The sequence below is a fragment of the Narcine bancroftii genome, chromosome 5 (assembly GCF_036971445.1).
Source record: "Narcine bancroftii isolate sNarBan1 chromosome 5, sNarBan1.hap1, whole genome shotgun sequence".
Taxonomy (NCBI): domain Eukaryota; kingdom Metazoa; phylum Chordata; class Chondrichthyes; order Torpediniformes; family Narcinidae; genus Narcine; species Narcine bancroftii.
Genome location: NC_091473.1, coordinates 89,871,357 through 89,884,326, shown reverse-complemented (window position 1 = coordinate 89,884,326; position 12,970 = coordinate 89,871,357). Strand labels below are relative to the sequence as shown.

The 12,970-nt window shown below is 42.2% G+C and overlaps 2 protein-coding genes across 15 annotated transcripts in view; one reads left to right on the top strand and one right to left on the bottom strand.

The window, feature by feature from the left end:
• The window catches only part of dock7 (dedicator of cytokinesis 7), a 310,961-nt gene that overhangs the window by 79,506 nt on the left and 218,485 nt on the right, over nt 1–12,970 (top strand). For all 14 annotated transcript variants that reach the window (XR_011357731.1, XR_011357730.1, XM_069938284.1 and 11 more), the window contains exon 14: nt 8,430–8,592. Coding sequence is in view for 12 of the 14 variants with exons in the window: in XM_069938284.1 (XP_069794385.1) it covers nt 8,430–8,592 (163 nt within the window). In the remaining 2 variants the exon portion in view is untranslated. The remainder of the gene's footprint in view (nt 1–8,429; nt 8,593–12,970) is intronic.
• Nucleotides 8,434–12,970, bottom strand: part of angptl3 (angiopoietin-like 3) — a 31,795-nt gene continuing 27,258 nt past the window's right edge. Inside the window, exon 3 of the mRNA XM_069938299.1 lies at nt 8,434–8,640. Within this exon, the coding sequence (XP_069794400.1) occupies nt 8,613–8,640 (28 nt within the window). The 3' untranslated portion in view covers nt 8,434–8,612. The remainder of the gene's footprint in view (nt 8,641–12,970) is intronic.

The window sequence follows — 12,970 nt, the reverse complement described above, 5'->3', positions numbered from 1 at the left end:
GTGGGCTGATATCGCCTCAAACCGTGCATCTTGGCGCCTCACAGTTCGGCGGGCAGCAACCTCCTTTGAAGAAGACCGCAGAGCCCACCTCACTGACAAAAGACAAAGGAGGAAAAACCCAACAGCCAACCCCAACCAACCAATTTTCCCCTGCAACCGCTGCAATCGTGTCTGCCTGTCCCGCATCGGACTTGTCAGCCACAAACGAGCCTGCAGCTGACGTGGACATTTACCCCTCCATAAATCTTCGTCCGCGAAGCCAAGCCAAAGAAGAAGAGTGTTTTAGAGACTATTAGATAGACACATGAATATGCAGGATATAGAGGGATGTGTATTGTGTGCAGGCAGTCAATATTTAATTGGGCATCATGTTCAATGATGTTTGAAGAAGTTTGAGACAGTCAGTGTTGCTGGCCTGAAGTTTGAAAGGTTGCATATATATCTGCATTGAACATGATGCCCAAATTAAATGGGACCTGTTACTATGCTGTTCTGTTATGTCTTCTGATCTACATGTTTTATAACTCTTTTTGGTATTTAACACATAAATCAAGTGGAGCATTTAACAAGGTGATGTGGATGGGATAAGATTTGGCTCAGGCTAGCGCTACTACTGAGGTGTGCAGCAAAGATTTGATGTTCAGGTTAAATTTAGAAAAAAAAAACTATGATTGTTATTGGAGCAAAGAAGACTGAAACAAGATTAGCACAAGATGACTGTAAATAAAGGAAAATGTTTCTTTTTAGCAGCTGGCTTGGGGACGAGGGGCACAGATTTAAAATTTTTCACACAAGGAGAATGTGAGAATGAACTTTCACTTGGAAAATGATCATGATTTGAGATTCACTGATTATAGGAGTGGTGGAAATGCTTTCAATACAGAAGTTGATGATAGAATGCAGACACAAGATGTTTCAGATGCTTGAACCTGGAACAAAAAAAAGCAACGGATTGAGCAACATCAGTTAGAGCCCTTTTGACCCAAGCATTTACTTTTTTTAAATCTCTCACTGATTCTACATGATGTGCTGAGTTCCTCCAGCAGATCGCTTCTTGCTTTGGCGAGAAATAATAATATGCTAGGCTGTGGAAGTAAAAGAGCAGAGAAATGGGACTGATGAAATTGCTTTTCCTGGAGCTGGCTTAGTCATGATGAACCAAATGGCCTTCATTTAGGCTTTAAAATTTCTGAGATTTCTGGTAATTGCATATTGTAATTCTGATTTCATTCTTGAGTAATACAGAAAAACCCCTGTTATCCGGCACCTGTTGGGATTGGTAGATGCCGGATAAGTATATTTTTCAGTTGCTTGAGACTTGTATGTCAAATTAATAAATCTGCATAAAGAATAAACAGTTTAAAAAACAAATACTATACTCTACTTGCACTGACCAAACTTCACTTACATAAAAATTTAAATCTTAAAGCATTTTACTTTACTTACAGTCATATTCTTTGAAAACATTTAACCTTTGCTGCATCTGCAGGTTTTTCTCCCTCCACAGAGCCTCCCGAAAGACAAAAAATAACATTATAGATAATTAATCCCCCTCTTCCCCAAGTTTACAGATAAAACCTCTAACTGGGGTGACTTACTAAGCAGGGATATAGAGATACTTGAAGAGAGCCACCTTAATGGTGAGTGACATCAACCAGGTCTTCATCCTGGGAAACGCTATTTTATTCAAACAGCTGCTATGAACAAAGCACAACCAAGGCCCTCCGCTGGTTGAATATTTGCTCCCATCTTCACCAAAGGTTTATGTGTTACTTTAGAGAACATTCACTTCAATTTTAAACATGTATTTTTTTTTAACCTATTCTTATTTAAAAATGTTTTATTTATTTTCCCTGATTTTTTTTTGGTTGATTGAATTTTGGATACCAGGGGCTTTACTGTGCTCATAAAATACTGGAACTGTATCTTCAGAATCTGTCAGCAGTTGAAGGAGTAAATTTTTAACAATATTTTCAACAATTAGTGCAACTTTGTTACAGCCCCAGCAATGCAGAGGGGAGGTGGGGGGGGGGGGGTGGCGGGGGAGGGGTGGTCAAAACCTGCACTGTACATTCTCCCTGTGTCTGTGTGGGTTTCCTCCAGGTGCTCCGGTTTCCTCCCACACTTGAAAACGTACAGGGGATGTAAGTCAATTAGGTGCAGTTGGATGGCACAGGCTTATGGGCTGAAATGGCCTGTTACCGTGCTGTATGTCAAAATTTAATTTTCAAATATTTTCTTGGGGGGGGGTGGGGAAATCACCTGTCTTTCCCAGCAAAATTGAACCACATATTTTGCCTGGTTCCCAGGGTTCATAAAAATTACTGAATAAACATTGTATCACTGGCTTGCAGTCTCAACAATGAATAATTTGCTTTCAATTCATTCTCTCTGTTCATTCACTTCAGGACATTTCTGTTGCTCTCTATTTGACAAATTTTTAATTAAATTAAATTTGGGTTGAATGGTTAGCTTAGCTCAAGGGTGGCCAAACTCTTTTGGTGGTGGGCCACAAACAGAAAAATATAAGGGGCCAAATAATATTAAGCCCGGCTGTTTTCAATCACTTACACTGCAAGAAAAACTGCTTTTAGACCAAAAAACCCCTGTGCCATCAAAAATTAATTTTGCATCAAAATAACTATATGACATTTCTGAACAGTTTAACTGTTGATATTACAGTAGTTTATTGATGTACTCACATTATAGTAGGCATTTCTGTATCTGCTGTTTTAAAAATTAATTTAAATTAATGCAAAAAACTCCAAACACTTAATCAAAAAAAGTAGGGCAAAATTTTAAAAAAAACGGGTGGAAAATAAGAACAGGAGAAAAGATCAAGAAAGGGACAAGGCAGCCTCCAACATTCCTCCACATCTCTCTGTGAACACAGTTCATGGCCCAAGTGTCCACTTTAATGATTATGATACAATATAGAAAGGCTATTAAAGTTAACAGATTCCTTGTATATCAAACAAAACGTACTTTCCTTTTTGTGAAAAAAGTATTAATTTTCCAACTATATCTGAAATTAAAGGTGCTCCCTTGCTGTATTCCATTTTTTTTGGTTCTGCCATGTTTAATCAACTGAGGTAAATTTTTTCACCAATGAGTAACATTGCAATGGTCAGTCTGGTATTGTCTAGTGTTGAAACTAAGAAATGCAAAGTGCAATTTATTGCAGGCCATATTCCATTTCATTTTTAAAATTCACGCTGGGACACTTAACAATAGACAACGGGCCACAGTTTGTCTGGAGGCCTTAGTTTGGGCATCCCTGGTTTAGTGTGACATGATTACTGCGCCAGCAACCTGGGTTTGAAACCAGCGATGTACAGACTCCTTATAGACATTCTCCCTTATGTCTGTGTGGTTTTCTCCGTGTGCTCTGTTTTCCTCCAAAACCTATGGGATTGTATTTTAATTTGGGAGTAATTGAGCAGATGGGTTCAAATGACCAGAATCTCCTTCTACCCTGATGTAAATGGATTTTAAAAATGTTTACAGCATGATAGCAGCCCTTCCAACCCCTGAGCACATGCTGCCCAAATATACAAATTAACCCACAAAATCATGTGCATTTTTTTGGAGGGTGGGAGAAAATGAAGCAGTTAGAGAAAACCTACGCAGACATGGGGAGAATGTACAGTCTCCTTTTCGATAGCGCCAGAGTAGTGCACACAATAATCACGTCGACGTGATGGAGTGATTAAACGACTTTAATTATCAAAAATCTGAGCATTACTGATATACTACTTGGCCAGGTTCCAGGTACACGAGCAAGAGGGGGGAAGTCTGGGCACGCCAGCCTTTACTGGGAAATCTGAGGAGGAGCCAAGGGGAGGGTTAAGGAAGGTCAAGTAGGTTTGGACTGGCCAGTCCATGCATCTATGCAAATGCCTTTCACCACATTCGCCCCTTCTTTGAGATAAAACTCGGCAGGGTCACGTGGCTACACAGAGCACATACCGTACTTTATTACATATATACATCGTTCATAGTGCCCATCACAGGTTCAACCTGTCTGGTGGTCTTGTGATCCTCTGTGACTTCCGAGGCACTGGGCGAGGCCCCTGTTACCCCTGCGCCGAGCTCACAGGACTGGGTACCTGTGTGGGTGGAATTTCAGTTCCAGAGGCCTTGGGGTGAGCTCCTTGCTGGTGAGCTCTCTGTGGGATTGACCGCCGCAGGTACTTGACTGATGACAGGTGCTGGTGGGAGAGGTTCTATGATTATCTAGGGGAGTGGGAGTACATCAAAACCCTAGGACGTCGATGGTGCTGTGTCGATTGACTGTCTGGTTCTCCGGGGGTCACCTGATCAGTGTTAGTGTACCCTGCCCAGGCTAGGTCTTGAACTGACACCGTATCCTCCCTCCCATCCTGATATTGCACAAATGCATATTGTGGGTTTGCATGTACCAGATGCACTTTTTCTACCGGGGATCTGTCTTGTGGGGTCTAATATGTCGATAAAGAAGAACTGGCCCAGGTGTCGTCAGCCAGACTGGTATAGTGGTTCAGGATGCTGACCTTCTGGGAAAAGGAAAGTCTCTCTCCCGTCGGATGGCATTAGTAGCTGTGCACAGTAGGGACCTGGTAGTGTGCAGCGCGTCCAGTAGTACCTCTTGCCACTGGGAGACAGGCATCCCTTTTGACGTGAGAAGCAATGAGATTTCTCTCCAGATTGTACCGTTCTCCCTCTTCACTTGCCCATTCAGGAGGGGGGTTGTAGCTAGTAGTTCTGCACATGGCTATCCCTGCCGCCTGTAGATACTGTCACAGCTCTTGACTCATGAAGGAGAGACCCCTGTCACTGTGTCTGTAGCTGGGGTATCCGAACATAGGAAATATGGTCTGCAGTGCTTTGATGACTGTGACTGCCGTCATATCTGGACAAGGGATAACGGGAACCGGGAGTACTCATCCACTACATTCAGGATGTACAGATTCCTGTTGTTGGATGGGAGGGGACCCTTGAAGTCCATACTAAGATATTTGAAGGGACGGGTTGCCTTAATCAGTTGGACCCTATCCGGTCTGTAAAAATGCGGCTTGCATTCAGTACAGACCGAGCAGTTACTGGACAGTTCCTGAATCTCTTCAACTGAGTAGGGTAAATGTCTCGCTCTCACAAAGTGAAACACCCTTGTGACCCCGGGGTGGCAGATCTTGTCATGCAGGAACTTCAGACTATCTGTTTGTGCGCTGGCACAGACATCAGGTGGCTCATTGAGCTTCCTGGGCTGGTATAAGATCTCATAATTATACGTGGAGAGTTTGATTCTCCACCGCATGATTTTATCATTTTTTTATTTCACCCCGCTGTTTGTTGTTAAACATAAACGCAATGGCCCTCTGGACCATCAGCAGGTTAAATGATCTACCAGCCAAATAATGCCTCCAGTGGCGCAGAGCTTCCACTATGGCCTGGGCCTCTTTCTCAATTGCTGTTGCCTGAGTTGCAGGCCCTGGAGCGTTCTAGAGAAAAATACCACTGGCCTGCCTGCCTGATTCAGCGTGGCTGCAAGGGTAACATCAAAGGCATCACTTTCCACTTGGAATGGGATGGATTCATCAATGGCCTGCATCGCCGCCGTGGCAATCTCATCCTAGATGCCCTCGAAGAATTTACGAGCATCCGCTGATGGGGGAAAATCAGTTGTCTTCACTAATGGCCAGGCCTTGTCCGCATAATTGGGGACCCATTGGGCATAATAGGTTCTGGGGCAATGGAAGTTCCCTAAGGGTGCGCATTCTCTCAGGGTCCGGGGGCACGATCCCTCCCTCCACCACGTACCCTAGTATCAGCAGCCGTGAAGTGCGAAACACGCACTTCTTCTGATTATTTGTCAGGTTTAGGGTTTTTGCCGTGGCGAGGAATTCCCTAAGATTCATATCCTGTTCCTCCACGTTGGCGATTCAGGGTAGGGGGTAGGTATCCCGGAACATAAATCTATTCACAGTTTGGCTGTAGTCTATTACAATTCTGTTCTCCTTCCTGCCCTGCCACACCCCCACAGCCCACACATACTGCCCAGCTTACTCTCATTGGCTGGGCCAAATTCCTCATTTTGCACCCTGATCGGGGGTGCGGACCATCAAACTCCATCATTACACTTTCTAGCTGACAATGGAAGTCTAACCCCAGGATAACCGGCGCACAGAGTTTGGGGATTACCATGATTTTAAAAGCCCCGCACCCTTGAGTCTATCCGACAGTAACCACACGTCTCTGCGGACTGGACTTTAGATGCCAGGGATATTTGGCACTTTTCCAGAGACACTTTCTGTGCACAGTGGTTTAATAAGTCCAGGTGGATAAAACTTTCGGTGCTCCCTGTGTCAAATAAATAACCCATGACGTGACCATTTACCTCAGTGTTCATCATCAATCGCGCCAGCTGGTGAGGCCTGTTCTGATCCAGCATCACGGAGACCAGGGTTAGGTCCGATTCAGAGTCACCATTGTACCATTCTTGTCGGTAATATGTCAGACTCTGTTCTTAAGAAGATGGCTGCCCCCAGTACTCGCACATGGCTGGGGCTGGAGGTGAAGTTAGCGGTCGCTGATCTGAAGCCGGAAGTGATGTTAGCAATCGTCGTCTTGATGACAGCTCATCCCAAGATGATCGCACGTGGCTCTTCTGGAAGTGGGCTGTCCCTAGCACACCTTCGCATAGTGCCCTTTCTTTTTGCAATTTGAGCGCATGGCGTTCCTGGCCGGGCAGGACTTCCAGGGGTGCCTGGCCAGCCTGCAGAACCCGCACTTTCCAGCCCCAGCTGCCGTTGCTGTCTGTGACATATCCCAATATGGTGGCGCCCTCGTTCCCCATGAGGACGCCAGACTGCCGGCGGTATAAGCCTCACAGCTTTGCACCACAGCCTCCAACAAGTCCAGTACTACTTGCAACGTGCAGTTATCTTTTTCCAGAAGTCTTTTATGCACCTGGGTCAATAGCATGTTTGTCAACAGTCCATCCTGCATCAGCTCGTCTGCATACTCTGTGAGGCATTTACCGCTGTACACCCACAGGCTCTAACCAGCTTTTTTGTCGCCACACGAAATGTGCGAAGGGCTCCCCAAGGGCTTGATGCCGGATCATTAATTTGTACCTCATGTACATTGGGTTTGTCTGGGCCTCGTACTGCTTCTGCAGCAGGGCCATCGCCTCATCGTACGTTTGGCAGTCTCTAATTATTCAAAAAGCCCGATTGCCCACAGATGCAAACCGGAGATTGTACTTATCTTTAGTAACCCCGGGTTGTGGCGGCATATGAATGTCTGCATCCTGTGCAGCCTCCTCTTGTTGGGCTCCCTGGGTTCAATCCTGAGCATGGTTGGCCAGCAAACTTCTCCCATTACCCGCTGCAGACCCCAGGGATGTGACCGCTACTGCACCACGTGGTTGACTCGACTCCATTGTCTATGGGCTGGGTGACCGGGCATCTTCCCGATCGCTGCTGCCTTGTCTTGTATGCTGAGCTTCCAGGGCTTTTGTTTTGGTAATTAAATTTTGGAGTTCACAATAATCACATCGACATGATGGTGTGATTAAACTGCTTTAATTACCAAAAACCTGAGCATTACTGATACATTGCCTGGGTGATACAATGCCTGGGCAAGAGGGGGCAAGTCCAGGCACGGCAGCCTTTATTGGAAAATCCAGGGAGGAGCTAAGGGAGGGTTAGGGAAGGTCAAGTAGGTTCGGACTGGCCAGTCTATACATCTATACAAACGCCTTTCACCACAGCCAGATTTGAACATGGGTCATTGGTGTTGTAATTTCTTTGGCTTGGCTTCGCGGACGAAGATTTATGGAGGGGGTAAATGTTCACGTCAGCTGCAGGCTCGTTTGTGGCTGACAAGTCCGATGCGGGACAGGCATACCTGGTTGCAGCGGTTGCAGGGGAAAATTGGTTGGTTGGGGTTGGGTGTTGGGTTTTTCCTCCTTTGCCTTTTGTCAGTGAGGTGGGCTCTGCGGTCTTCTTCAAAGGAGGTTGCTGCCTGCCAAACTGTGAGGCGCCAAGATGCACGGTTTGAGGCGATATCAGCCCACTGGCGGTGGTCAATATGGCAGGCACCAAGAGATTTCTTTAGGCAGTCCTTGTACCTCTTCTTTGGTGCACCTCTGTCACGGTGGCCAGTGGAGAGCTCGCCATATAACATGATCTTGGGAAGGCGATGGTCCTCCATTCTGGAGACGTGATAGTGTTGCGCTAAACATACTATCCTGATTTGTTTCATGATTCTAGAATTTGTTGCTTTTGGTGAACATTAATGGCAGTTACAGTTTTTTAAATCTTGTCTATTGGGCAGGTTAAAAAAAAAACCCAAAGTTTCTTAATTTAGTCACAACATATTTTGTTAAAGTTTTCATTGTCCTGAAAGAGCATGTTTTAACATTTAATTTTTATTTGTGTGTACAGCCCAACTGAAAATAGATATTTCTCCAGCCCCAGAAAGTCCCCATTATTGCCTCACACCAGAGTTACTACAGGTTAAACCCTACCCAGATACTCGAGTCAGACCAACAAGAGAAATCCTGGAGTTTCCATCGAAGGATGTGTATGTTCCATACACCACATACAGGTGAGAATAATGGAGGCTCTTCATAAATTGCATTCTGTGTAAATAATTCTATTGGGAAAATAAACAGGAATATTGAGAGGAGGGCTGCAATTTGTAGTCGATTCTTGCTCATGAAACATTTGTTCATTTGCTCTCTCTTACTACCATATTTGACGACATGTAAGACCTACTTTTTTTCCCCAAAATTAGCTCAAAAATATCCCCTGGGTCTGAGATGCAAAGTTTAAATGATGGTGATAATGGTGAGTAATGCAGACAGTGATCATCGTCACTGTGTGGCTCAGTATCCAGGAGGGAGGGATCCCCTGCTGTCTGCCCAATATTGCCACCTGGCCCTGGTATGAGGGATGGAGGGATTCCCCGCTGTCCACTCACCATTGCAGTGATGGCCGCTCAGTAGTCGACGGCTACTCACCCAGTTTCAAGAAGCCTGTGGATGTGCTGCGGTTGCCCAGGAAGACACGGGCCACCTTCCCTTGGGTAGCCTGTGCTTTCTGAAACCGCCACTCAGTTTCCCCTGGTGAGAAGGCAGACCATGGTGAACCCCGCCAGAAATGCAAGACTGGGCTGTCCACAACCGCCGCTTACTTCACCTGGTGAAAAGGCCAACTATGACGGCCCCCACCAGCTGCATAAGAGGTGCAGGAGGACCATTTCACCCACATCCCAACCCCCACCAATGGCCCTGGGGTTGAGCTGCTTGCTGAAAAGAAGCTGCACAGCAAAGTGAGTGAGAACTGAATTATAAACATTCTGCTTCCCTGTAAATTAACTAAAAAAAATCCTTAATATTCCCTGCTGAAATGGGGGTGGGGGTCTTGTATGTCAGTGGGTCTTCTATGCTGTCAAATACGGTAATTGGTTATGGAATATTTGACATTCCAGAGAGATGTGAGTATAATTAATCTGATTGGTCTACATGGTGCAGTATTTTGTTATCCATCTGTACCAACTACATGAACAGAACCAACAAAAAACTGTAAATGTGGTGAAATCGAGTTTATTATCGTCTGATTTACAATCATATGAAATTGTGTTTCTGTGGACCACAGCGTGCATGCACACACACAAACACACATATTAAAGATCTAATTTAAGGTAAATGTATATAAATATTTTAGGGCGATTTGCTTTGTTACAGGATCCTGTTCATCAATCTCATAGCCTGTGGTGTTAAGCTATTTCTCAGCCTGGCTGTCCTGATTTTGATGCTCCTGTACTACCTCCTTGATGGTAATAGGTCAAAGATACTGTTTGCTCACAGTAAATGTCATTAATAAAGGTTTGGGAGATGCCAGTGATCTTCTTAGCCATTTTTATGTTTCTCTGTATTGACTTCCAGTCTGATGCTTTAATGTAGTCTCATTTGTGCTACTGTAGAAAGTTGTCAGGGTGAGGGCCTCAATCTCCTTGAGAAGTAAAATGCTGGAGTGAATTTGGTGCTAAAGTTAACTCATCATGATGCCTCAAAATTTGTCTAGGCCTGTTCATTATGGCTGTGTTACCAGGGCCATCTTCTGCAGAGGTTTAGTTAAAGCATAGAACATTAAGATTGTATTTCACTCTGTCATCAGATTTTGTATTTGAGAGAACATTGTCAATAAAGATTAGAATCAAAGTGATTTGATTTCTGATAATCTGGGAGATTCTCTTCCAGAATCCTGTTGAATTGTCCCCTTTGTAATTTTTATTTTAACCTCTCTCTTTTAAGCCTTCACGGAATGATGCAAAAATATTTGTGGTATCTTGTCTTTTAGGGTTATTCCTTGTGTAAACTTGTTAATTTCACAAACAAATGTGATTTATGTTCACTATGGCACTGTGTACAGGCATATTGTGAATGTGCTTAACTAGCCCAAGATGGTATTGATGAATGGAAAACCTGGATATGTCTTAACAAGATTAGATGAAGATTAAAGTATGGTATCCATAAAATAATATGAAATAACAGAGCATTTAATACAATGAAAGTATTAATAGTCTAGAATATATCTTCTGGTTTAATTTAATTTAATCAGACATCCATGTAATCATTTAGAATTAATATTGATGCAAATGTAAAGATAAAAAGTTTTTAACAATTACGTGGAAATGTTTTTTCATTTAACTTGAAATGTGGTGTTTGAAGTTCAGCTGGCATTGTACCTATAAAGTAATAGCTGAATTGGTAGGCGTTTCAGTAATTTAGAACCTAAAATGTGTTTCTCAGAACAGGAAATATTATTACCTCAAAAGTTTTTCCAAGAATTAAATAAACATCTAAACAAGTTTCTTTGGAAAGGTGAAATGTCAAAAGTTTTTTTTAGAAAGATGAAAGTGGAAATATGAATTTGGAGACCTACAGCTTCCTAACTTTAAGAATTATTACCAAGCGGCTCATATGAGATTTCGCATTTTTTTTTTGAAGGAGCAGAAAAACTGGCATAGATTAAAATAGAATTGGATAAAATAGGAGAGAGATTAGCAGAGGAATTTATATACAAATCAGATTCAAAATTAATGATTAGTGTTAAAGAAACACCACTGTGAAACGTTTGGAACAAGGTAAATGGCATAATTGGAATGAAAGGAAATATATTACCCAAGATGCCTCCGATTCAAAATCATTTTGTAGCTTTTTCCAAGGATAATCAATTTTTAATTATTTGGTTTCTTAAAGGCATTAAAAATATTGAAGATCCTTATGAATAAGACCAATTGATGTCATTTGAACAACTGAGCAATAAATATGGAATAACTAAAAACCTTTTTTGTTATTTTCAAATGAAAGGATATTTGAGGGATAAGATAGGTCCAACAATGTTGTTACTTACTTGTAATGAGGTGGAAATTCTTAATAGGAAAGGAAATAGTAAGAAATTTACCTCTGCAATGTATCTTTTATTACAAGCAGGCATTACTAAACAGGGAATCCATAAATCTAGACAGAGGTGGGAGCTAGATTTGAATATTACAATTGATGAGCAAAGATGGTCAGATCTATGTCAAATACTATTAATGTAAGGTAATGTAAGGTAGACTAGTTCATTATAGCTTTTTACATCAGTTGTATTTGACCCAACAAAAATTGAATAGAATGAAATCAGATTTACCAGACCAATGTTTTGGGTGTAGTGAAGAAACGGGAACCTTCCAGCATTCAACTTGGTCATGTCCCAAGGTAAAGCCTTTTTGGGTGGACTTAGGGAATTTTTTTAGAACAAGTTACAGGCATTGTATTTCCACAAATCCCAGATTTATTTCTATTGGGAAATATAGAAAGAACAAGACCCAAGTTGAAACTATCAATATACCAAATGAAATTTTAGGATTATCGGTGGCAAGGAAGTGTATTGCAGTGACATGGAAGTCAGATTCACATTTGGGTATGGGAAGATGGAATGCAAAAATTCAAGGCTGTATCCCTGGTGAAAATTACATATAATTTAAGAAACAAATATGGTATATTTTTGTGAATTTGGAGCCTGAATCTGCAAATTTTAGGTATAAATGCATTGTGGTATTCTTCCAGCCTCATGAGACCTGTGTTAATTCTTTTCTCTAAATTGATTATAACAATCTTGCTGAGGTCCTGTATGATGGAAAAGCGATTCTCCGAGCAATCCATGAAGCTATTTTCTTTTTCTTTTTGTTTTCTATTACTACATATCCTATATATAAAATTTTCATTTGGGGTGGGGTGTTCAGAGAGGAAGGGAGAGCATGGGAGAGAAGGGAGGGGTTATAACTATCATGTAATGATTGAAACACTCTTAAATTTAAATTCTTATAGTTTTATATATTTTTACATAGAAACATTTTAAAATAAAATATTTAAAAAAAAACAGAAAATGTCCAATGGCCTTCATATTCAAGACACCATGTTCTTCTTTTGTTTTATCTCATCGTCACCTCCCTCCAGACAATCATAGATTCAATCCTTTGTCTTGCTAAATTACCTGATTTCATCTTGGGTACCAAAGTTAGGAATTTAGTTACCTTTGCTGAGGGAAAGATGTCAGGTTTTTCGATTAAGTTTGAGAATCCATCTTAGAAGTACTTGTCTCTCAATCTCTTTCCTTCTCTGTCTCATTCTTGATCTCCCCCTCCCCACCCCTCTCTCCCTTTGTCACATTGACTAGGTTGCTTTCTTTTGATAACTGGCTGTTTTACTTCATGACGTAGTCATGACAGAGAGAAAGGGATTTTTTTTGTTTTGCAGATCTTCACAGATTAGTTACAGCTTTTGGAGAGGTCATTTAGTTTGTTAATTCAATACTGCTTAGAGAGAAGTCAGTTGGTCTGTTGATTCAATACTGTCTAGTTCCTTATCTGCATTTTCCAACAGCAACTACTTTTTGAATGGTCATCCATTTCAACAGATGGTCTCTATCCCTTT